This window comes from Herpailurus yagouaroundi, unplaced genomic scaffold, assembly GCF_014898765.1.
Source record: "Herpailurus yagouaroundi ecotype Mexico unplaced genomic scaffold, PumYag 181, whole genome shotgun sequence".
Lineage (NCBI taxonomy): Eukaryota > Metazoa > Chordata > Mammalia > Carnivora > Felidae > Herpailurus > Herpailurus yagouaroundi.
This window is the reverse complement of record NW_024412412.1, coordinates 6267055-6291429: the sequence shown is the minus strand read 5'-3', so window position 1 is coordinate 6291429 and position 24375 is coordinate 6267055. Positions and strand designations below refer to the sequence as shown.

General features: G+C 42.5%; 1 protein-coding gene and 1 long non-coding RNA gene across 4 annotated transcripts in view; one reads left to right on the top strand and one right to left on the bottom strand.

The window, feature by feature from the left end:
* Positions 1-24375, bottom strand: part of AGPAT5 (1-acylglycerol-3-phosphate O-acyltransferase 5) — a 59499-nt gene that overhangs the window by 2596 nt on the left and 32528 nt on the right. The window contains exons 5-8 of one of the 3 annotated variants that reach the window (XR_005794875.1): positions 22011-22101; positions 8858-9019; positions 2207-2330; positions 32-115 (exon numbers count right to left, since the gene is read on the bottom strand). Coding sequence is in view for 2 of the 3 variants with exons in the window: in XM_040489813.1 (XP_040345747.1) it covers positions 2207-2330; positions 8858-9019; positions 22011-22101 (377 nt within the window). In the remaining variant the exon portion in view is untranslated. The remainder of the gene's footprint in view (positions 1-31; positions 116-2206; positions 2331-8857; positions 9020-22010; positions 22102-24375) is intronic. The other 2 variants (XM_040489813.1, XM_040489814.1) reach the window with 2 other exon arrangements.
* LOC121039615 (uncharacterized) lies at positions 13824-21638 on the top strand. The gene is made up of 3 exons (XR_005794884.1): positions 13824-13928; positions 15330-15337; positions 21628-21638. It is a non-coding gene; the product is annotated as an uncharacterized LOC121039615 (long non-coding RNA).

The window sequence follows — 24375 nt, the reverse complement described above, 5'->3', positions numbered from 1 at the left end:
ATTTAACAGAGAGCTACTAGATGATAATTACATGCTGGAGAAGTTACAGTTCCTTGGGAACTAAAGATGAATAAGGAAAATACCCAGGGACTTGATTTAATTGGAGTTTCCAGACCTGAAAAATATATTTAATATGCTCATGATTAGTGTAGATGAATTATATGTACATTTTTTAAAAGATGGCTTTCAGTAAATTTATGGGGATGATTCTGGTCTTTTAACTTTAAGTTTTTAATAATTTTTCACACATGGTAATAACCCATCTCGCTTCCCGAATCCTTCCTCCTTCCTCCTAAACCTCCCATTCTACCAGAAAGTCAAGGAAAAGATCAGCAGTTCTGGTAACATATATGGAGTTTCCCCCCAAACACCTTATTTGCATGGAATTAGAAAAACAGCCTAGTTAACTCATGTTCCTATCTTACTTAAAAAATATAAACTTACAGCAGAACAGACTCAGCATAAAACTCTCAAACACAAATAAAAAACGGAAAATGCTTCTTTTACCAGAACACATTCTCTAAAGTAACCACTGTTTCAAAACGTCCAGACTCAGTCTAAGTACACATAAGCACCGATACCACAAAATACATTGGATACTAAACATATTGTTCAGGCTTTTTATCTGAGAACTGATTTTCATGTCAAAACACTTGTATTTCACTTTTCGAAATTTCTTCCACAACCAAAGTGGGTGGCATCAATGGTTGGCTGAATCAATTCTGTCACATGCAAGTGACAGTCAACGGAACACAGGAATCCAGCTACTTGTCTATAAGCTTCACGAAGTTTCATTTTCAATGCAGCACACTTTCAGTAATTTTCACTTCTTAGAGTTAACATAGAAGGACTAATGAGATAATTTTACTGTAAAACAACAAGACAGGGGGCACGAAGCAATCTGCTGAGTGTCAGGAGAAGGAAGTAAGTAAAATTTCTCAACATAATTTTGGAAGTCCTACTTCTGAGTCTGTAAGAACTCCACACGTCTCAATGTGGTTTTAGTAAATGATGCATCCCGTAATTAGTGGACCCATTGTTTTCAAAAGGAGGATAAAAAATAGAGATGTTTAAAACGGACCTTTCAAAAAACAGGGTATGTATCAGAAAGGATAAAAACCTCCACTGACAGCAAACAAACAGAAAATAAATAATATGTCCTAAAATTTTCCCCCAAGAAAACTCAATTTTTAAGTATTAAATAAAAACCGAGATGCACTTTTTATCTTCCTAAAAACAGAAGAAGATTCTAAAATTTCTTCCTTTAGAAATCTGTAGGAGGAGCGCCTGGGTGGCTCAGTCGGTTAAGAGTCCGACTTTGCTCAGGTTATGATCTCGAGCCCCGCGCCGGGCTCTGTGCTGACAGCTCGGAGCCTGGAGCCTGCTTCAGATTTGTGTCTCCCTCTCTCTCTCTCAAAAATAAATACACATTAAAAAAAAAAGAAATGTATATTGAATCAAAAGGGCTCTGATATACTCTATTCCCAGGGACACCTGTTTCTTCCAGGCACGTCACATCCCCTCCCTCAGCCTGACGCTAAGCTGTGCCTCACCTGACAGGTATCTAAACACACCTGTACTTTACTTACAGGTAACGCTCAGCAAGGGTCAACACTGTTTGCTCCAAGTGATGTTATTAGCATGGACAAACACAAGGTCAAGCCTAAAACCATTTAGGCCCCAAATACTAACAGCAAAAAGACATTTTGGTCAGAAACATGTCACCCGCCCCTTCCTCTTCGAACCAGTACACCCACGTCATTTCCACACGTACATCAGACTAACGCCTCTATCCCACAGCCTCGCTTCCCGGGAACGTGGGCAGTCCAGCTAGCCCTCAACCACAGCATCGCCTCGTCTGACCTGGGACTGCAGGGGTGGGTGGGTGGGTGTGTGTGTGTGTGTGTGTGTGTGTGTGTGTGTGTGTGAGAGAGAGAGAGAGAGAGAGAGAGAGAGAGAGAGGCAGAGAGAGAGAGAGAGATCTAATCTCATATCCCCCCACAGAACAGTGTCTAGGAAATACCATGAATGGAAACAGAGGCCTCCTGTAATAAGTTCTTTCATGGGACTTTGTAACAGTGAGGCTTAAAACATGGACAGATTGGACTTGAGTTTATAAAAAAGCATTCTTAAGATAAAAAGACTGTATTATAGTGAAATTTAGCCGAACCCAAGGTTTTCAAGCGGAAGAACTGGTGTTACTCACTTATCTTTTATTTCAAAGCGCTCGTGAAGCCACCTTCTCATACGTGCTTGTTCTTCCGGAACATCTTTTCTGTCTATACGGTCAATGTGAATGTGAATTTTCGGACATTCTTTGCAGAGAAATTCTAACAAGAAACAAAAATATTTCATTTTTTATTGTTTTAGAACTCATGGTTATAGAAAACAATTGAAAAATGAGGTAAGAACATTCAAATGATGAAAAACCAGATTCTTTCTTTAGCAAAAAAAAAAAGTTAAAAGTAAGAATTACAGACTGACGGTTTTAGGTTTCAAGCTAAAGTAGAAGAACCTGTTACAATTTCTGAGTCTACCGCAATTACCTGAAGTCATTAAGTTACATCAATAGTACCAAATGTTACCTTCCAAAAAAAACTTTTTTAATGTTTGTTTATTATCAAGAGACAGAGACAGAGCATGAGCAGGGGAGGGGCAGAGAGAGGGGGAGACACAGAATCCGAAGCAGGCTCCAGGCTCGGAGCTGTCGGCACAGAGCCCGACGTAGACTCACAAACTGCAAGATCATGGCCTGAGATGAAGTCGGACGCTTAACGGACTGAGCCACCCAAGCGCCCCCCAAATGTTACTTTTCATACAATAACCTCTAGTTCTACAGATGGCCTAGGAATAGGAAGCTGGACTCAGCTAGAAGTTCGTACCCACCCTCTGAAGGGACCCCTAAATGTCAACCACCTCCAGACTCACTAATCTGCAGGAACCACCAGTCTGCTGTTCCCAAGCTCTTCACGCACCACACGTGGTCTCCGCTGCTCCCACTAGACTGAGACCCAGAAGGACGGAGATAGGTCTGTCAGGTTCACTCTGCCAAAGCACTGGGGGCACGGAGGCACGGAGGCCTGTCCTCACCACTGCACTCCCACTACAGCCATGGTGGAGAGATCTCTGTCCCTCTGTGACTTGCTATTGGTTACTATTCACTGGTACTCACTGCTCTCCTTGACTTTGCCGTATTTTCGCATATTCTATTCGGCTTAGGAACCAACATTCTTTTTGTGGAATAGCTATGAGCTCTTAACTACAATTCCTAAAACGTGCTCCTTTGAACAAAGCAGACAGTCTTTTTTCAGGCCTGGTTGCACCAGGGAGGAGGCCAGAATTTATTTAAAGACAAAATAGAACTCTAAGCTGGGAAATTCCCTTTTTTGTAGGTGGCTTTTGGTGAAGAGGTGAGATTATTAACATATTTAAATTCCTTGGAGAACCAGGGAACGCTCCTAAGAGATCCAAGAGGAGGCTACATTCCCTCATTCCCTCGGTGGGTATGCAAGAAGGGGGCGGAGACCCTGTTATCTCAAGTTATGTTCAAAGACCATGTTCTAAAAGGTGATTCGTATATTCTACAGTCTGAAGAAGACTTGAAGCTTAAAGAAGTCTCTATTCTTTTGACTCCACACACATCTCTGTTTTGTTAAGTATTCTCTACCGTTGTTTTTTTTTTTTTTTTTTTTACCACTGCTATCCTTAATAACACGCATTTCTGTCATCAAAATTATCTCATGGTTATATACATTAGGAGTGAACTGGCTTTGATGATAAATGTGCACAAAGCACTGCTATAGGGAAGATTTTACTGTTCAATATTTTTGTCTTCATTCTCCTCAAGTTCCATTTTCATGTATATCATCCAAGAACCGCTTAAGAGGTATTTTAGAGCAGACCTGTGCAGTGGTTAAGAGCACAACCAGGGAGGCAGGCAGCCAGGGTTTCGATCCCTGGTCAGCCCTGAACACATGTGTTAGCTCTCTGGGCCTGTTCCCCAGTCTGCAAAACAGAGACCCCGGGACAGCAGCTGCCTGACAGAATCACGGTGAGGAGAGCTGGGGCCCGGGAAACAGTGCCTAGCGCCTGGGATGCTCGATGTGTTTGTGACAAGGACTTCTCAGCCGGCCTTCTTATTTGCATTTCTGGTACATAAAAATGCAGACCCTGACACCAATTTTCCTACCTCCATTTAATGATCCACGCCCCCCCCCCCCCACCATATCTCCATAATTAAATAGCAGTGCAAGGGACCTGGATTTCTCCTTCACACTGCACACACTGGGGCAGAGCCACAGAGCCACAGGCCGTAAGGAAAAAGTGAGCGTACCTCCCAAGTCAGAAATGGATGCTTGTAACCACAGTGCCTGGGAAGTGATGTCTTTCATGAGACATCAGCTGAGAAGGGAAAAGGCATCGCCTCCCACATTCATACGGGTGCTTTTAGGGTCCCCCTCCCCTAAAATTTACATGGTACTTTCATGTGCCTGATTTCATCTGACGTCCACGAGGCTTCACAGGCAAGTACTATTACCCCTGTAGGGCCAAGAGAGGATAAGGCCCCGAGCGACAGCAGTGGAGCCCGATCAGTCCAGGGTCTGTCGTGAGGACCCAAACGTAGCCCACGAGACAATCATCAGATAAACACTAAATGACTTTCAGCAGACAAGGAAGTGGCATAGATCTTTTCCTCAATGTCTAATAAAGCTCGTGTATCTATACTTGTAATATCTATTTCAGTTGGAGCTTATTTCGTATCGCATGAGCAAAAATCGCCCCATAATATTTAGGATATGTAGGGAAAAAGTATTCTAATTAAGGTATAATTTTTTCCTAATCAGAACTTTCCTAGTAGAGCCTAGAGTGTACTGATCTGCTAGAGTAATACAAAAGTCTTCCAAGTATTCACACAGGTCACAGGGTCTGGTCTCGGGAGAAACTGAGTCCCATGCGCATTGGGCCTGGGGAGCCAGGCAAGGCGGAGACAGAAGAGAAAAGCAGACCTCAGGGAGCAGGGCAGAAAATGCCCATGTGGCCCTGGACCCCAACTGGCCCCCACACCGCTGGCTCACTGGCTTATTACCTGCCCCCATTCCCTCTGGGGGAAAAAAAAATGACCTAAATCCAAGAGTAGCAAACTGGGTAGATAAACTGTGGCATAGTCACATCAATGTCCACATCAATGGATATTATGTAGCATTTTTAAAAAATTACAGAAGTACATATACTGACATGTAAAGATGTTTATGAGACCCTATTAAGCAAATAAAAGCAGGATGTAAAGAAAACAATATACACAAATGATCTCATTTAAAAAAATATCCAGAGGCACAAACATACTCCAACATATGGACACCATGAAAAGGAAGATTTTGAGGAAAACATCCAAACTGTTAACTGGGGTTCCATCTGCACAGGTGAGCCTGTGGAGTTTTTTTTCCTTCTTCTTTTGGGTTACCTGTAAGTTTTATTTTCATATAAGAAAATACTAATAGAAAAAAGTTACCTAGAACAATATTAAATGGTTAAACAGAGCATCAAATGTTATCCTTAACTTCATGAATTCATTACAGTATACCACCCACTTGTAGAAACAGGATTTTAAATAAGCCCATTATACTCAGACGGGCCCGGCTCACCTCTGGCCAATGACGCCGTCCAGGGAAGACTGACTCTGACAAGACCAGATGAATCACAAGTGCAAGCCCACTCACCTTGTAATGACACACACCACACAATGGGAAGGACAAGGGACACCACTGCTGCCTAGCTCTCGTGACGCCTCCTTCAGGCCCGAATCGTGACACTAGTGATCCCGAGAGTTCATTGACACTGCAGTCTACCCTTGTCTGCAGCCAGCCTGGGTCGGGGGGTCTAGGGTGGTGCTGAGGCCCGCACAGCCAGGAACCATCCCAGACGGTTCTGATGGAGTTCTAATGCTCCTGAAGTGCTCGAAATGACTGGCATACAGCTTATACGTGAACAATCTAGCAACTACGGAAATGTTTTTTAAGTGGGCTACAAAATACAACTATTAAATGACAGCCCACCATGTGTGGGGATTATACTTAATATTAAACTCAACCACCCAGACGCAGAATGTACAATATTCTGGAATTTTATATCTAATTAAGGAATTTTTCTATCCAATTTACATCATAAATTGAAGGTGCATCTTAATCTATAACAGATGATAAGTAGAGCAGAGTATCAATCAATTTACATAATAATGAGAGATGGGTTTTTCAAGCTACAGATCCCAACTCATAATTAAAATCAGCAGGTAACACGGAAAACCATCTCGTGCGGACAGGTATACTGGTAGAATGATTTCTCAGCAGCACATTTATAAATCTGATAGGAAACTTTTGGGGGACTAAATTGCACTGCACTCCTAATAGCAAAGTAGGAAAGTATTTCCCCCACAGGGCCTGTTAGAAAACCTGATACTGTGGGGCGCCTGGGTGGCGCAGTCGGTTAAGCGTCCGACTTCAGCCAGGTCACGATCTCGCGGTCTGTAAGTTCCAGCCCCGCGTCGGGCTCTGGACTGATGGCTCAGAGCCTGGAGCCTGTTTCCGATTCTGTGTCTCCCTCTCTCTCTGCCCCTCCCCCGTTCATGCTCTGTCTCTCTCTGTCCCAAAAATAAATAAACGTTGAAAAAAAAAATTAAAAAAAAAAAAAAGAAAACCTGATACTGGGATTTTTGCTAATATGATAGCAAAACACGGTATCTCGCTGTAAATTTCAATTTGCATTTTTAGTATAATGAGACTGAACACTTTTTTTCCTGTGAATTACTACTGACTTATTGATCACCTTCTTATCAATTTGTAGGACTTTATACATTAAGGCAATCAGGCCTTTTTTCTGTGATCTAAATTGCAAATATTTTCCCCAGTATGTCTTCGGTCTTTTGATTTTACTCTGGTATACTCTTCCTTGCAGAAATATTCACGCTTAATTGACCGAAATGACAGATTTATTTGCCACATGGCTTCTGGGTGTGATAGAAAAGCCAGCTTTCTCAAGAAGAGACAATCTGTAAGGAAAACACAGAACCTCTGTCAGCTAATGTGTAGGAGACAGGGGAATCGGGACAGAAGCGGGGCAGGGCTGGGATCCAGACAAGGCAACTCTGAACTGGTCGGCTTCCTCAGGGCCTTCTCCTCCGGTCTAGAGGAGGAAAAGAACTGCCACATGCTGAGCACTCCCCGTGGGGCAGGAGGGCAGGAGCGCTAAAGCAGGAGAAAGCTAGTGGGCCCCTGGAAGACCAATGTGGGGGCAGAGTGGGGGAGGCTGCAAGGGGAGGGGCTTCCCTTGGAAAGGAGGCGTGGCCTACACGGGGCAAGGGGGGTGGGGGGAAGAGAGGCAGGACAGTGAGGGTGCATGGTCCAAGAGGGCAGGCTAACGAGGGGGTGCCGGGGCACACGAGCCTGGCCCAAGGAGCTCTTATGGTCCGGACGGCGACACAATGGAGGCATGTTGCAGAGGTCATTACGGGAATTATATGTTTCTTAGAAACTTATAATAAAAACATGTTTAATAAATCTCATTATTTAAATGGTGATAAACTGGTGACAATATCGTTGAACAACTAAATTCATGTGTTTCCAAATGTAAAAATAGGTCAATGACTCCTTTGATGGTTAAAAAAAAGAGAAAAATATTAATATACTGCCTTTTTCATAAGAAGGACTCATGAAGGAGGGACTGGAGAGTAAGAATGCAGACTCAAATTTGCACATAGGACACATAAGAAATTAAGAAAAGTGGTCGCTTCTGAGCAGGGGAAGGTGGACCCTGAGTGGGAAGGGGACATAGCAGAAAGCAAGCTGTTTCACTGTGAACTTTATTAAGTTTTGGTTTTTAAACTGTTTGATGTATAATATATTCCAAAAAATTCCAAATATATTCCAAAAAATTAAAGTGACAAAAATCTTCAGCTTCCTACATAACAACTGCTCTGTGTCAAAGGCAACTGTGACAGCAATCACGGTCACTACTTCGCATCTGTATTTCCTCCCATCGTGACCGATGCCCACACCACTCAGCCCCCCCATGCCTCGCCCATCCGTCCTCCCTCCAGGTCGCTGTCTCCGGGACACACTGGGGACATCGGCCTTCACAAGGACCCACTGACACACTCTTCCAGGCCCGGGACTTCGACCTTCAACAGCCACCAACGTGAAATCAAAAGCCTGGTGTTCTACCTCGGGCTCAGAGCTCAGGCAGCAGCTTCACAGGCTTCCCTGCATGCTTACTTATTCCCATATTTCAATTTCTCTAACAGGCAAGAGTGTCTCTGTTCATGTTTAACTAAAATATTCCACTCACTTAAAATTCTATTTTTTCTTGTCATATCTGATAGGACACATAGACAGTAGCTAAAAGGTCTTTAAAACCTAGCACAGGTTTGAAAAACGGAGCCACATTTAACGGTTTTTCTTCTTGCCAATGATACTGAGTTTCCTAAGTATTCTATAAAAGTACACACAAAGATGAATGCTAACCATCGATGCACACCTCCGGGTGGCTAGCTTAGCACTCTCCTCCTCATCCCCCCCTTTGATTTATGCAGCCTTCCATTTTTACGTGTGAAACTTTGGGTAGAAAGAGGCTGAGTTAGTGATAACAGGCCAGTCCAAAGGACTCCTATGGCAACCAGGAGATACCAAACTTAGCAGGACTCATGAAATTCAAACTGTTACGGATTAATAAAAAGTACTTGAAAAACACATCAAGTATATCCTCGGAAAATATATGGAGTAAATGTTACAAAGCACATTTACTTACCCGTTAAAAAGAATAATGACACATTCACAAATATAGGACCCCACTGAAAATATAAACTCACCAGCCATGGACGGTGCTTCTTTCCGCTGCCCTTTATCGTCAATAGTCCCTTCGAAAGCCACTGTCACATCATAAATTGCATCTAAATAATTCTTCAAAGAATCAAAAGCAACATGAGTTGCCTTTATTCTTGGTGTCAGCACATGTTTTAATACTGCAAGGCCTAAAAAAGAAGTTGATTCAGTGTGGCCATTAGTTACAAAACACCTCAGGAGTAGAATATCCAAATTGTTTTCACATTTCCAGGAATAGACAGACCAGAATATGTTAAAGCCATATTCTCATTCATAGGTACAGGGCTTGACGTTTTAGAAAGTACTCTCATGACTTGATCTCTTTAAATCAAACATTCATTTAATATGTATTTATGAAACATCTACATGTATGAGATACTTTGGAAAGCTGTCAGAAAACCAGAAACCCTTCAATCTGGTAAACCCTGACAAGGGTAGGTATTATCATCCTCGTTTCCGGCAATAGAATTAAAGGTGAGAACATCCACAGTCACTTAAGATTCAGGAATACAGTTCATACTTTCTAACTCCTAGTCCATGATTTAATTTTATTTCTATTCAAATAGGGATGTGGGAGTGTGGAATCACCCCAATGAGCCCTGCTGCATGATACCCAAAGTGATATATATTATGTGGAGAACCAGGCTTGATACGCGGAATGCTTTATTATTATCATTATTATTAAATTGTGGTATAATTTACATGCCATAAGATTCATCATTTTAAATTGTACAATTCAGTGGTGTTTAGAATATTCGCAAAGCTGGGCAACCATCATCACTGTCAAATTCCAGACCACTTTCCTCTTTCCAAAAAGACACCCTGTACCTTTTGCAGACACTGCACATTCTGGATTTGCCCATGACGGACATTTCGCATAAACGGAATCACGCCTTGTGGACTTTTGTGTGCCTGACGGCTTTCACCTGGCATTCTGTTTTCGAGGCTTCTCCATGTTGAGGTAAGTATCAGGGCTCCGTTACTTTTTATGGCTGAGTAATACTCCACTGTATGGATATACCACATTTTATCGACAATCAGTTGATGGACACTTGGGTTGTTTTCAACCTTTGGCTGTTATAAATAATCCTGCCATGAACATTGATGTAAACTGAATGCTAAGTAAGTTTCTGTATAGACACAGGATTTCAATGCTCTCGGGTACATTCGCATTATATATGTACACACACATTTATATATACGAAGTTTCTGTAACAGAGAAAACACTGCAGTTCCTATAGAAGAATTCATCATATCTGTGAGTGCTCTACCAGTATTACGAATTTGTTCTTTCCCCTTCGTATATCCCACTGCCTCCCTTTTTCTTAATGAGAATACGTACTGACCATTTAACAGAAAATAGTGGCTCTCTGAAGTGACACGAACCTAGACTAGACCAAATGTGATTTGGATTTTCTCCCGACTCTCCAGGGAAAACAGGCAGCATAAAGACGAACAGCTATAGTATGTTGGGATCTTCCTGCAGAAGAATTTTTAAAATGCAAAGCAGTGTGGGAAAGAAAGAGATTCCCACAACCACATATCTGACTGAAGTCCCTAGGGCAGAAGCAGCTTAATTTATTCACGAACTTATAACAAAAATCTGAATAGTATACCAGGCTGGGAAACATCTATTTGTCAATTAAATTAGTTAATACTTCCTTCTTCACTACTGGAGCTCATCCAATATTAAGTCCAAAGTTCCACAGAATCACCCTGTGGTATTTATTCAGTGAGAACAATTACAAAACTCCAGTAAGTCAGTAAGAAGATAGGAAGACAGAAAAATAGTATTTCAAAAAAAAAAAAAAAGTTATAGGAAGGCCTAAAAATATCAGCTTTGTGACAGATGAGTTAGAAATGCCCATTACTACTGTGTGTAAAAAAAAAAAAAAAAAAAAAAAAAAAAAAAAAAAATAAGGAAAATAACCTTCTTACTGAGGAATGCACTAGACACATTTTCTAGTCCAGTCTACATCCTGAATATTCCAGCTTTTATCTTCCAGCTCTTAAGACAGAACAGCCAACGAGGAAGGAGAACAAGGAGACTGAGCTGACACAGGGGCCCTGAGAAGAGAACATCTCCAGAAGGCCACCGAGACATCTGGAATGGAGAAGGGGCTGTGTGGCCAAACAAAGGCTATGTGTTATGGGACTAGCACTTTCCGTGGAGCGGCAGGAACGGAAGCTCCAAGAGTGGGTGAAGTGAGGTAAGGACACAGCAGCTGCCAATTCTCCCGTACGGACTTACTGACACACAGTCGACGGACTTTCTAAGGCTTAGAATTACACGGACGCCCTTACCACGACAACAAACAGACAGCGGCCCTTCTCTGAAGACCAGAAGTCACTTCACAATCCTAAGTCCGAGCCCATGACCCTCTCCGGTCCACGCAGGGAATGGTCTACAACCTCTAGATGATATATATCTCACCACCTGACTTGACTCCCGGAAATTAATTTAACTAAGGCTCAGAGAGGTAAAATGACTTGCTCAAAGTCACATAGCTAGCTAGCAAGACCTTATAAATGTCCCGTTTAGTACTTAGTTTCTATTTCGTGTCTATTACCAAGATACTAACCTAATACTCTAAGCATGTAGGTTAAAGATTAATGAGCCAATAAAATAAACATAAGTAGCTATAATGTGGTAGAATGTCCTAGAAGAGATACAAAATATTCCCAGAATACAAAAATGTTCCTCATACTAAAGATTTTTTCAACCAGTCCTATCTGACTGGTGCAAGTTTCAGGCTAAAGAGGAGCCTGGAGAGAGGCCAAGAGGGAGGCATGGGGCATACGAAGCGGGGAGAGGCAGACCTACGGACAAGGGAAGAAGTCAGGGTCCGGAAGGCCTGGGGAGCACAGGTCCCCCAGCGTGGGAGCGGCAGGACTGAGGAGGGCACTGGCATCCCATGAGAAGAGCTGCACAGTGACAGGCTGGTGCTGTGGGACTCCACGGATCTTAGGCCAAAGGAGAGACGTAATCTAGGTGCCAAGAGAACCATTAGGTTTCCGAAATACTTCAGGGCATAAGTCACAGGCAACAAGGTACTGAGTTAGGACCGAACCAAAACGGACAGGGAAAATGCAGTCAAGTGATGTTACGAGAACCAAACACACATTGATCCGGCAGCTTATCAAACAGGTAAAAAACGAAAAGGAGTAAAACATAACCAGACTTCTGCCCCTGAAGACACGAGGCTGTACCATAAACACACGGAGCGCGGCCAGGCAGGAGAGCTGGGGGTGTGCGTGTGCACACGCACGCACACGTGTGCGGACGCCCATCGTCCGAGAGCACAGGTGAGGGCGGGAGGCGGCTGAAGAAAGAAAGCGCGTGTTCCACTTTGGCACTGTTGGCTGGAACGCTGCAGAAGTGGTGAGAACCAGGGTCTGTAAAGTGGCAAGCAGCAGCCGCAAACACTTGGGATCACCCGAACAGACAGGACGGCTGAGAGAGTCACACGGTGGGGGATGAGGCAGCCCAGGCACTGCCAAAAGCCCCGACGGACAGGAGGACCGAGAAAAGGAAGCTTCTCTGGCGAGCGGGGTCACTAACAGGTCACCAGTAAGCGGGCAGTGGGATACGCTTCTGGAGACTGGACGGAGTCAGCCGGGAGAAGGCGAGGGGCCCAAACGCCTCCGTTGGCGGAAGAGGGCGGGAGAAGAAAACAGCAAAGCCACAGGGGGGCCCTATGGGGCCCCACGAACACACAGATTCCCTTGTATGAGAAGCAGACTGTGCTCGTAAACCGGGGGAAACCCAGCAGACAGGAGCGTGGCGGTGAGGTACGCAAAAGGAAATTACTGGAGCAATCACATACGAAGTTTGCAGTGAAGAAGGGAAGGCGTGACTGCCTGATGCAGAAGTCAGAGAAAACTTCTCCAATTCAGGCAAAGGCACTCTGAGATGCAAGGAGAAGAAGTCCAAAAACTAGAAGCCATGGTCCACGAGGAAAGAGAGAAGCGCCAAACAACACTAGCGGGCTCTGAGACCAGACGGTACCGACTGGCGATCGACACACACTTTCACTTCCCCAGCCAGAAAGAAGGGAGCAGACAAAGCAGGTTCCCCGTGGCTGAGAACCGCTGAGAATGGGGGAGGCCGCAACACACACACACACGCACACGCACACACACACGCACGCACGCACGCGCGCGTTGAGCGTCAACCGCAGGGTGGGGCCGCGGGGCAGGGGGCAGACCAGGACCACTCCAGGCCTGGAAAGCCTGGGGGCCAGGGAAAAAGAGGTCAGAATTAAGCCAAAAGCCAGGCTCAGGGGAAGAAAGAGCGAGGAAGAGGTCAAAGCAGAACCGTCGTGGACATCAAGTGCACAGCCCAGTGCAAGCAATCTTAAGACCGTGAAAGCAGAGCATTCAACGAAGCACGGGATCCTGGGCAAGAGAACGGGTTCTCCCCACCTCCAAAAGTAGCACAGCCCTCCCCACACACGACTTCAGCCCCGTGAGACCCGTGTCAGACCTCCCGCCTCCTGAAGTGTGAAAGAACACATCTGCACTGTCTTAAGACACCACGTCTCTTAACGGGCTGCAGCCACGGGGAGCAAACGTGCCATCTTGGCTCCCGCATGAAGAAGTGCGCCTGTTCCACAAAAGCTGGGCCAACACGGGACACTAACTTCCTTTTTTAATGTTTGCCAGGTTCGTGTGCGTGGGTCAGCCATACCTCTTGAATTTCCCATTCATGTGCTTTTCCCAGTTTTCTACTTCATGTCTTTTTCTTAACCAGCAAGAGATTTTTGTATGAAGTTTATTAATAAGCCATCTATTACAATTATCATTAGCTTGCCATTTGCCACCTAAATTTGTTAATATGGCATCACAGATATAACAATAATTTTAATTAAGTCTACAAAGGAGAAAAAACCTTTTGTTTTTATATTTTAAAAGGACAATTAAGCCTACATAATAGCCAGTGTTATTCACATAGTAAAAGCCAAATTCCATAAATTCTAAAGAGTTTTAAAACTACAAGGATCTTTTTACTTGCTCAATAATATGAAGATTTGAGGTATTTGGTTTGCCATTACAGATGTGTTGCTAAATTCCTCTCTTCTGTTACGAGGACAATTAAGTCTAAATATATAATTTGCTAGCTGCTATAGTAAAAGAAAGCCACCATGGGGCTCATGTTAATAGGTTCAGGAAGAAGATTAAGATACATCAGCTTCCAAATCCCTCAGTAACCAATGAAAAGCAAAATATCTAAAATGACTCTAAGGAAACTTAGTTGAAATGAAAGACTTCACGTAAGTGAGAGGGGTGTAAGTTATTCCACCAGAGCCTGGATGTTTACGTGGAGCCTCCCTGCCCGCCTCCAAGTCCCCTACACTGGGTGGGTAACTGCTACCAAACTTCCCTGTCTCTGAATGAAACCTAAGTACAAAATGAAGGCTCACCAATAAATATCAGATCTGCATGTTCTGGAAAACACAAGTCTGACTCCACTAACCTGCGGAGCACATGACTAATCTCATTGAAACGAGCAGTTCTCAAACTTTGGGGTGCGTGAGAATCGCGCAGAAGGCAGAACTCTATCCTGGAACAGCTGATGGAGGGGGTCTGAGTGGTACGGACAAGCTGCGTGACAGGCAACCTTCAGGGCTGCACCGCTTCCTGCACCACTGACTCAGAACTGAGACTGCGGCTTGAGCAGATCAACGGGCCGCTGAAGCAGTGGAAAGGCTGGAGGAATAAGGGGTAATATTTGTTTTGGTAAAAAATTGTAAGTCAGTGGTATGGAAATGGCCTCAAAGAGGGAAAACCGAACTCTCCAAGCCACTGGAACGTTCGCGATGTCCCAAGTCACACCTGAGAGAAGCGTTATGGTGGTGACTTGGTCCCCCCTCAGAACACGCGGGGTTACCGGCAACGCTCCCTGCTGCTGTCACCCCTAAGGCTGTGCCCTGACCCAGGCGCCAGTTGGAACCATGCTATAGAAACAGGGAAGGAGAGTAGGGCCAAAGGCTAAGAATGAAATACAGTTGCAATTCAGACCTGGAAGGAGAAGCTGTTACACAAAGTGAAATCTGTTGATGGGGAAGTTGATATGCAAAGGGAAACTTGCTGATTCATTTTGAGGATCACTAGAAATTTGAAAGCTTTCTCACTCCCTTTACTCATCCCTACTCTTTTTCAAAAATGCCTAGCATCTAAGAATAAATAATTCTACACTGGGAATGAAAGTCCCAGTGTGGTCTTCTTGAGTGTGGTTTTCCAATGTGCTTCTTTTCTGTTTTTTATCTCCTGAGCCATCTATGATCCTTCATTCAATAGTAATCGAGGCCCCTGACATTCATTTTGTGGCCCTTCTGGGAGCAGGCAGCATTCTGCACCCACAAATCACCACAGAGATGAACGAATGGAGAGCCGACCACACAACACAGCGATAAGAGCTGAAACCTGCCGCGGAAATGAGCTGGCTGGGGAGGTCAGAGGAAGAGGTCACTCCGTGACCAGTTTGTTGGACTTACATTCATCTAATCACTTAGCAAAACATCTTACTAACATATAGGATGATCGTTTTTACCTATCATACCATTTCACTTATATTTATAATACAATTACATAATACTGTCTTATTGACATGTTGAAGCTTTTCTTACTAAATGTTTCACCACTGATTTTTTAAATGACAAGTTCCATGTCAGCCATTCTGAAAATAAAATTCTCTTTTCCCTAACTTACTGTTACAAAATTGAGCAGCCCTCAATATACACCTCGCTTACTTGACGTTTAGTAGCTGCTTGGAGACTCTACCTATATTTCAGAACTCTCCAGATCTCAATTTTTGTCTTGGAGAGACTGTAACTAAAAACAAAATCTTGACTAATTTATTTAAAAATATGAATGTCTGCTTTAAAGAAATAACTAACATTCAGTTTTCAGTGAGAAATTTAGAAAGCATTGTCATGACAAACTGTGAAGTAAACATTAAGAATTCATGACACGGTAACACAGACATCATCTTCAGGAACACCCCTGATATCGAATGGACAGAGTGTGTGGCAAACACATTTTCGAAGGAAAACACTTCTAGGAAATAGCAATAACCAGAACCTTCAAATATTTAGAGTTAAGACAGACAAACCATACCCATCACCCATACTTTTTAGGCCAGTCAATGTAACTGCTGACAGAAAACTGGAGAGGAAAATAAGGTATAATTATTTAAACACGTTTAAAAATCCAAATTAAAAAGGTTGGCTTTGGTTTTTCTATTTATTTTTTGTCATGTTCAAAGGAAGTTACTTTCAGAATAATAATAATGTTTTAAATATTATACACTGACAAGTGCTAAGATTCATCTTTCTTGAAGAAAAATTAGCTTAACAGATAAACAAGTTGTTTCATTTTTTAAAAATTAAGGAATTTATTTACTGAGAGCACGAACAGGGAAAGGCAGAGAGAGAGGGAAAGACAGAATCCCAAGCAGGCTCTGTGCTATCAGCACATAGCGTGGAGTGGGGCTTGAACCCGCAAACTGTGCGATCACGACCTAAGCCAAAAATCAAGAGCTAGATGCTCAACCTACCGAGCCACCCAGGCGCCTCTCATTTTTATTTTTAAGTAATCTCAATTAGTTGTGACCTAAGAGGAAAGAAAACAGGAAGTGGTTTCCTCCTCTCTTTCCTTTAGATATACAGTTCACAAATCAATTTCTTTTGTATACGGTGGGAAATAATTACCTTTACAGTCACAAGAAAATATAGTTCTAATAGATACCGAGTTTTCCCAGTTGAAGAATTTAAAGAAAGAACAGTCAGCAATGAAAAATTATTATCTACAGGACAAATTATTCATTTCCCCCCTTTTGGTAACTTTGAGAGAGATCTACAACTCAGGGAAAAATGACAGACCAATAATTGATCGATTATAGGTGAGTGGCGGTGTTATCAGATCAAAAAGAGTGTATGTCATTATTATGCCATTTTGAGAATTACTTAAAAACACTTGATCTGGCATTACGAAATTAGTGTGGATTTTTAAGAGATAAGTAACTTCTGGGAGCTGTATTAAACAGTCATCTCCGTAAGATTGTAAGACATAAGGTAAATATTCATCTTAACTTGTTTTAAAAATACTAAGTTAAGAAACATTAGTATTAAATATAATTCCAGAGAGGAAGATAAGTGAAGACCCTGTGTGTGTCTCAGCCACTCCCCGCCCCCAACGTGACTGCAGCTGGACACGGGGCCTTAAGGAGGTAATTAAGGTGAAATGAGGTCCTAAGCGTGGGGCCCTGATCCGACAGGACCGGTCTCCTCATAGAAAGAGACCTCTGTGTGCGAGCACACGGAAAGCAGGCCACGTGAAGGCACGGCCAGAAGGGAGACCAAGCTACGAGGTAGGAAGGGAAGTCTCACCAAAACCAACCCCGTGGGCACCTTGATCTTGAACTCTCTGGCTTCAGGGCTGTGAGAAAATCAGCGTCTGTTTAAGCCCCCAGCGTGCTGTCTCATCACGGCGGCCAAGGGGATTAGCACAGGCCCGAAAACCCAGACTGAGATCACAACGCTGAATAATTATTACACAGCAAATAAACTATTTCCACATAAACATTTGTTTTGCCCAACTGAAAGCAGTATGGCAATATTCAAATCGGAACACACACACACTCTCAGGTAAATTTTACAAAAGAAGTCAGAACTCCTCGAATACCAAAACACACAAGAATTCTACGTCACTTTTCACACAAACACAGTAATCCCGGATTATACCCATTCTGTCATGCAAACTCATCATACCTCAACAAGTGGCGATCTGCCCAGCGACAAGATATAATAAAACGTCTGTGTTAACACATTTAAAATGAATGAAGCAGGGCATCACACATTCCAAGAGGCAAAACTGCTGGAAAACGGCACGCCGGGGTCTTCGGAAAGTGGATCCCCGCTCCATCAGTTGGACTTCTGCAGAGTCCGGGGCAGGACCTCCCACGTAAGCAAGAACACTCCAGCTTCTCGCTCGTCTGCCCTCCCCCCGTACCCGCTGCTCCTTCGAGAGGACAGGACGGCTCTCACGGTTCCCCTTCCCCGCCTCTCACCCATTCCTTCCCACGGAAACGCAGCCCTTCCTCACCTCCACCTGCTGAGATTCTTCCCAGCCCGCCCCCCCCCCCCCCGAGTGTTTCCCCCTCCACACAGCCCTGCTGAGCCCACATCTGCAGGTAATCTAACCTAAAGCATACTTGCTTATCCCTACCTTATTCTAGCTTGACGTAACTGCGTAGAAATCGGATTTCAACATCGCTGAGGTAGGCAGCCTCTAACTGGTCCCCCACTACCCCCATGTGTTCACACTCCCATGTACTCTGCCCTTGAGCGTGGCTGGACCTAGTGATGTGCTTCTAACACATAAAATATGGCGAAAAGACGAGACGTCACTTCCAGAATTAGGTTACAGGAAGACCGTGACTTCTGTCTTGCTCACCCTACTCTGTGCTCTCTCACCGTTCCACTAAGTCCTCCACGGTCCCTCCCCACCCCTCTCTGCTCTGGCGATCGAGGGGAGTGAGTGGTCATGTCCTGAAGAGCTCAGGGGAGAGACCCAAGTGGCAAGAAACGGCCAGGGAGGACCTGAGGCCTGTCGACAGCCATGTGAGAGGGCGTTTACCAGATCCTCCCTGGGGGGGGGGTCCTGAAATGACTGCAGCCAGTGACAGTCCCGGAGCAAGAAGCCGCCAGCTAAACCACACCGGGACTCCTGGCCCACATCAACTGGGAGATAACACATGTTTACTGTTTGAGGCCACGGCGAGGGCTTGGGATAATTTGTTACACGTCAACAGATGATGAATACAACTCTGTTTCATTTCTGCTATTTAATTATAACCTCCTGGAAAACATCAGAGTTAGTTCCACCACCTTAGTGGAACGTTTTACATATTCAAAATTTAATAAAGATTTGTTAATATTTAAAGGTAGAATACTGTACTGTTTTAAAAACAAAATCAGCAGACTCTGAGCATCTAATGCACTCCAGGAAACTTCTCTCAAGGCCAACTCTGTTCAACTCATAAAAAACACAAGTGTTTCAAGATGAAATCGATCACACAGTAACAACGAAATGTGTCAAATTTTACACTACACGTGAAAAGCAGCAAGAAAAAAAATTCCCCACATGTCTATTATTTCCCTTTCACCTTATCTAATCCAAAACTATAACTCTGGAACACAATTAACATGGCTACACGAGACGACACATAAGAGTATTTGAAAATTTATATAGTGTAAGGTCTATATTCAAGTTTATCAAGAATCCCCCCTCCCCACCCCACACATAAAAAGAATCCCACAACTGACTCATCTATAAGCTATTTTAAGTTTCAGAGTAAAATATACATTTTGTTGAAGTCAGAACTCAGCCATCTAGAATCTTTAGAGAAGGAATAATCTTAGAGACAGAATTTTCTGCAACTCTAAACATTTACCCCACAAAAGTTCCAAATTTTAGTATTTTTTAGATCACTGTTTCCTTTCTAAAATATGAAAATTAGAGAGCAGCTCAATAGGGACACCTGGGTGGTTCAGTCGGTTGTTTGTCCGACTTCAGCTCAGGTCATGATCTGGTGGTTCGTGGGTTCGAGCCCCGCATCAGGCTCTGTGCTGACCTCTCAGCCTGCTTTGGATTCTGGGTCTTCCTCTCTCTGCCCCTCCACCACTCATGCTCGCTCACGCTCTCTTTCTCAAAAATAAACAAACATTAAAAAAAACCCAGCTCAATACACAAAATCAGACATCTTTACAACAGCACTTTTCTGAGACTAATACATAAATGTGAACTGTACCTCCCCAAGGGAAGGATAGAAAATGCAACATTCTCTAACACTTTTGGACATAAAACCCTTTTTTAAAAAAGCCATGTACCTATGACTTCTGTTGTAAGATATGCTTTTATTATTTTTTTGATTTTTAACTTTTAGTTCTCCCTTGAGATAGGTTATTTTTAGGCTTTTATTTTAATTTCAGTAGGTTAACACGCAGTGTTGTATTAGTTTCAGGTGTATATTATAGTGATTCTACATTTCCACACCTCACCTGGTGCTCATTATGACAAGCGTACTCCATTATCTCCATCATCTCTTTCACCCACCCCCCCTGCCCACCTCCCTCTGTACCATCAATTTGTTCTCTATAGCTAAGAGTCTGTTTCTTGGTTTGTCTCTCTTTTTCCCCCACCATGTTCGTTTGTTTTGTTTCTTAAATTCCACATATAAGTGAAACCACATGATGCAGGTCTTTCTCTGACTGACTGATTTTGCTTAGCATTATACTCTCTGGCTCTACCCATATCGTTGAAAAAGGCAAGCTTTCATTCTTTTTGATGGCTGAGTGTGTATTTATTTATGTATTTATATGCACACATATACCACATCTTTATCCAATCATCAGTCAATGGACATGTGGGCTCTTTCCATACTTTGGCTGTTGTTGATAGTGCTGCTATGAACATTGGGGTGCATGTGTCCCTCTGAGTCAGTATTTTTGTATCCTTTGGGTAAATACCTAGCAGTGCAATGGCTGGACCACAGGGTAGTTCTAGTTCTATTTTTAACTTTTTGAGGAACCTCCACACTGTTCTCCAGAGCGGCTGCACCAACCTGCATTCCCACCAGCAGTGCACGAGGGTTCCTCCTTCTCCACACCCTCACCAAAGACATCCTGCTGTTTCCTGTGTTGTTGATTTTAGCCATTCTGACAGTTGTGAGGTGATGTTTCCTTGTGGTTTTGGTTTGTGTTTCCCTGACGAGTGATGCTGAGCATCACTGGCCTTTGGGCTGGTTGAGGGAGGTTGTCTACTGGGCAACCAAACCTCTAGGTCTAAAGTCAGAGATATGGATGGGAGAAAGGTTTTTGTGAGTCATCAGCAACCAAATCAATGGAGGCCAACGCTAGGGATGTGGATGAAGCCCACAGGGAAACACGAAAATGCAATGAATGGGAGACCAGCCAACAACAGACACAACATATGAAACGGGAGAGAGTGAAGCAGAAGAGAAGGCTGGAAAGGAGACTGAGCAGGAATCACCCGACGGGGAGAAGGAAATGGAGACAAGCCCTACAGAAGTCTAGGGAAGGAATTTCAATAAGGACAAGTATCAAGAATTCTGTTTCATATCACAATGAATTAATTAAAATTAACAAAGTTAGTTGGAATGAGCACTGGGTGTTGTATGGAAACCAATTTGACAGTAAATTTCATATTAAAAAAAAATTTAACAAAATTAAAACTTCATTTCCCCGATACACCACCTCATGTGGGCAGGAGCTACCACGCTGGGGAGAGCAGGCAGAGAAAACACTACCACTGCTGCAGCCAATCCTTCCAGACAGCACTGCACAGACCCTGGCAGAACGCCATCAACAAGACATCTGCTCAGTGAGTGTCTGGTGATCCATGTACGGAGATCGTATACTAACTCAATCTTCAAGGACAACTTTGAAAACACGGCATGGCCACTGTTTTCTGTTGACATCCCAGTTTGGTTACAGTGAACAGCTTATAGGTGTATTAGTTGTCTGACATTCTAAAATAAGGACACTGGAAACATTCCTGTCTTGGGGGACATTAATAATTTCCAAGTACTTTGTGTAACATGCTCCAACAGGAACCTCACATATCTTCTAGCTTCATTCTCACACCCAGTTAGGTATGCCTATGAGGTACGTGTTTCTTAAGAGACGAGAAAACAAGGTCTGTAACACGAGGCAACTTGCAGCCACATAGCTAGCACACGTCAGAGTCTGGATTCCAACCCAGGTCTGTGAGCCCACAGAACACAAATCCTTTCCACCACACAGAAGCCACAACGAAGAAAAAGCCTCCATCTGCACAGTCAGGTACCTAGGCAGATTTTAAATAAACCCATGGCACTGAAATACGTATTTAGCAAGCACTTGAATTTAATCTTTCAGACATATATAATAACACGCATATGAATTAATTGAGAAACTTCATCTCCTAAGAGGTAATTAATATATGCACTCACCAAAGAAATGAATCAGTGAATTCATTTCCATTGTTGTAGAACATAAATAAATATCTTCTCCAGGAAGAAAAACTGCAAAGGTATTTAAAAATTATTTTTTCAAATACTGTCAAAGTTTTACTTACCTTCTTTAGCAGCAAATGTTTGACTAGCTGAAATAACTTTTGTTAGTTCTGGATTATACCTTGTTCCTTCTGGAAAAATCACAAGATACATCTGTGAAGCAGAAAGAAATATGGTTTGTTTCGTGTGAGCTTTTTTTGTGGTTCTTGTTAACTTAATGCCAATGTGAAGGGAGTAGATTCTATGGTGGGAAAACTGTATATTCATTTTACACATGATTCATTTCTAGCAGAGCAACCGAAATGCAAAAAAAAAAAAAAAAAAATGCATTTAAGTCTTAAAACGGATTATATTTAAAATGCAGTCCTACATACACTGGTAGGTCAATCATTAAGAATCTAACAATGTTTCTAATTACACACTAATATTCCTTAATTAAAAATTTGCCCATGAAATGCTGACTCATAAAGAGCTTTTTTGCCCTAAGATTCTGAAAAACGACTTTTTTAAAAGTTGCAAATGTCACACATCAGTGTCCCTAAGTATGGATAAGAAAAGCACATCTCATTTGAGGCAATATCTAAATTTCCACAGTATAAAATATACTTAACTATTCATATTGTAAAAGATTCCCACAGTGTTCTTATTTTACGGAGCTCCCTTACTGCATTTTAAATAATTCAATTTATTAGCAGTTTCATAAACTGAAATAATGCATGTATAAGTAAAAAAGGAAGGTGAATGTTTACTAAGTAATCAATTCATCTGAGCTTTCACTTCTATCTGCTTGGAAAAATACAGACAGAAACCATAAAAATATACAATGAGAAACTCCTAACTTGATTTTTTTCTTTCTTTTCAAAAGTAAAAAAAAAAAATCTAATTAGTTAACATACAATACAATATTGGGAGAAACTCCTAACTTGAGAACTGAGTTACCAAAACTACACCAACATGGTTAAGTGACAGCCAAAAGACAAAAGTAAGGCATTCATATCAAATCTTTTCCAGTACAAACAGAATACAGGAAACAAAAGGATAGTGGGAGAGAAGGAAAGAACATTCTGTTCATTTAATCCACCCTCATCAGATCGTGGGTAATGCTGTCTGTCTAGATGTCTAGTACAGAAGCATTCCCTTATCTGAATGATTTCTGATTGTAAAACTCCTACCTAATGAACCTTTGTGACAGTTCAAATTTTTTCATTAGACAAGCTTATGATTACTCTCTTTCAATCTTCTAGGTGAAAAACTTGAATTAATGGTGGCTCTACAATTCTGCATTTTCAGCTTCCCTGAAAATAGATTAACTTTTTATTTATCTACATACATTGTCTTTGGAGCCCACTATTTTTGCCAAACATAGAAATTAATAGATTTCTATGTACCTTAATATTGGATAATAAAGATTAACCAGAGCTACCAAGAAAATGTAGAAAAATGGGTAAAATTAAGAAAAAAAGTTAAGAATTCCTTATTATATTCCAGTAAGTAGAAGGAAAAACAGGAAAAAAATTAAAATTAGTTCCAAAAACCACAAATTCACTATCAGGAGAATACATTTTAAATAAGTGAAGTTTGTATTCAACACCATGAAAGCAATTACTGATGGATTTTAGCTTTCAGTTCAAGCATTCAAAAATAAAATGATTCAGGGCACCTGGGTGGCTCAGTTGGTAAAGCATCCGACTTCCGCTCAGGTCATAATCTTGCGGTTTGTGAGTTCGAGCCCCGTGTTGGGGCTCAGAGCCTGGAGCCTGCTTCAGATTCTGTGTCTCCCCCTCTCTCTGCCCCTCCCACGCTCATGCTCTGTCTCTCTCTGTCTCTCAATAATAAATAAATGTTAAAAAAAATTTTTTTAAATAAAAATGATTCATGATTTGAATGATTAATAATTCAAGTGGTTATTATTTTCTGTCTCTTTACATGTTTAATTAAAAAGAGAACTGATGGTCAGCAAGAAGGCAAGAATGAACAATTCATTCAAGAAATATTTCTTATACACCTATTATTATGTGCCAGGTACTATGGAGGGTAATGAAATAGATATGGTTTTGGAGACAAGTGAGAAAAAAGTACATTGAACAAATAAGTTTTAAAAAAATAATTACACAGGAGTGCCTGGGTGGCTCAGTTGGTTAAGCGTCTGACGCTTGGTTTCGGCTCAGGTCATGATCTCAGTTCGTGAGTTTGAGCCCCACATCAGGCTCTGTGCTGGCAGTGCGGAGCCTGCTTGCGTTTCTCTTTCTCTCTGCCCCTCCCCAACTTGCACTGTCTCTGTCTCACTGGAAATAAACTTAAACGAAAGAAAATAAAAATGTAATTACACTTATATGACCGTGTAGAAAAGGAGCAAGATGTTATGAAGGAGAGTAACAAGAGGGTGACTGAATGCATGGTGGGTCTAAGACCTCAGGAATGGGGAAA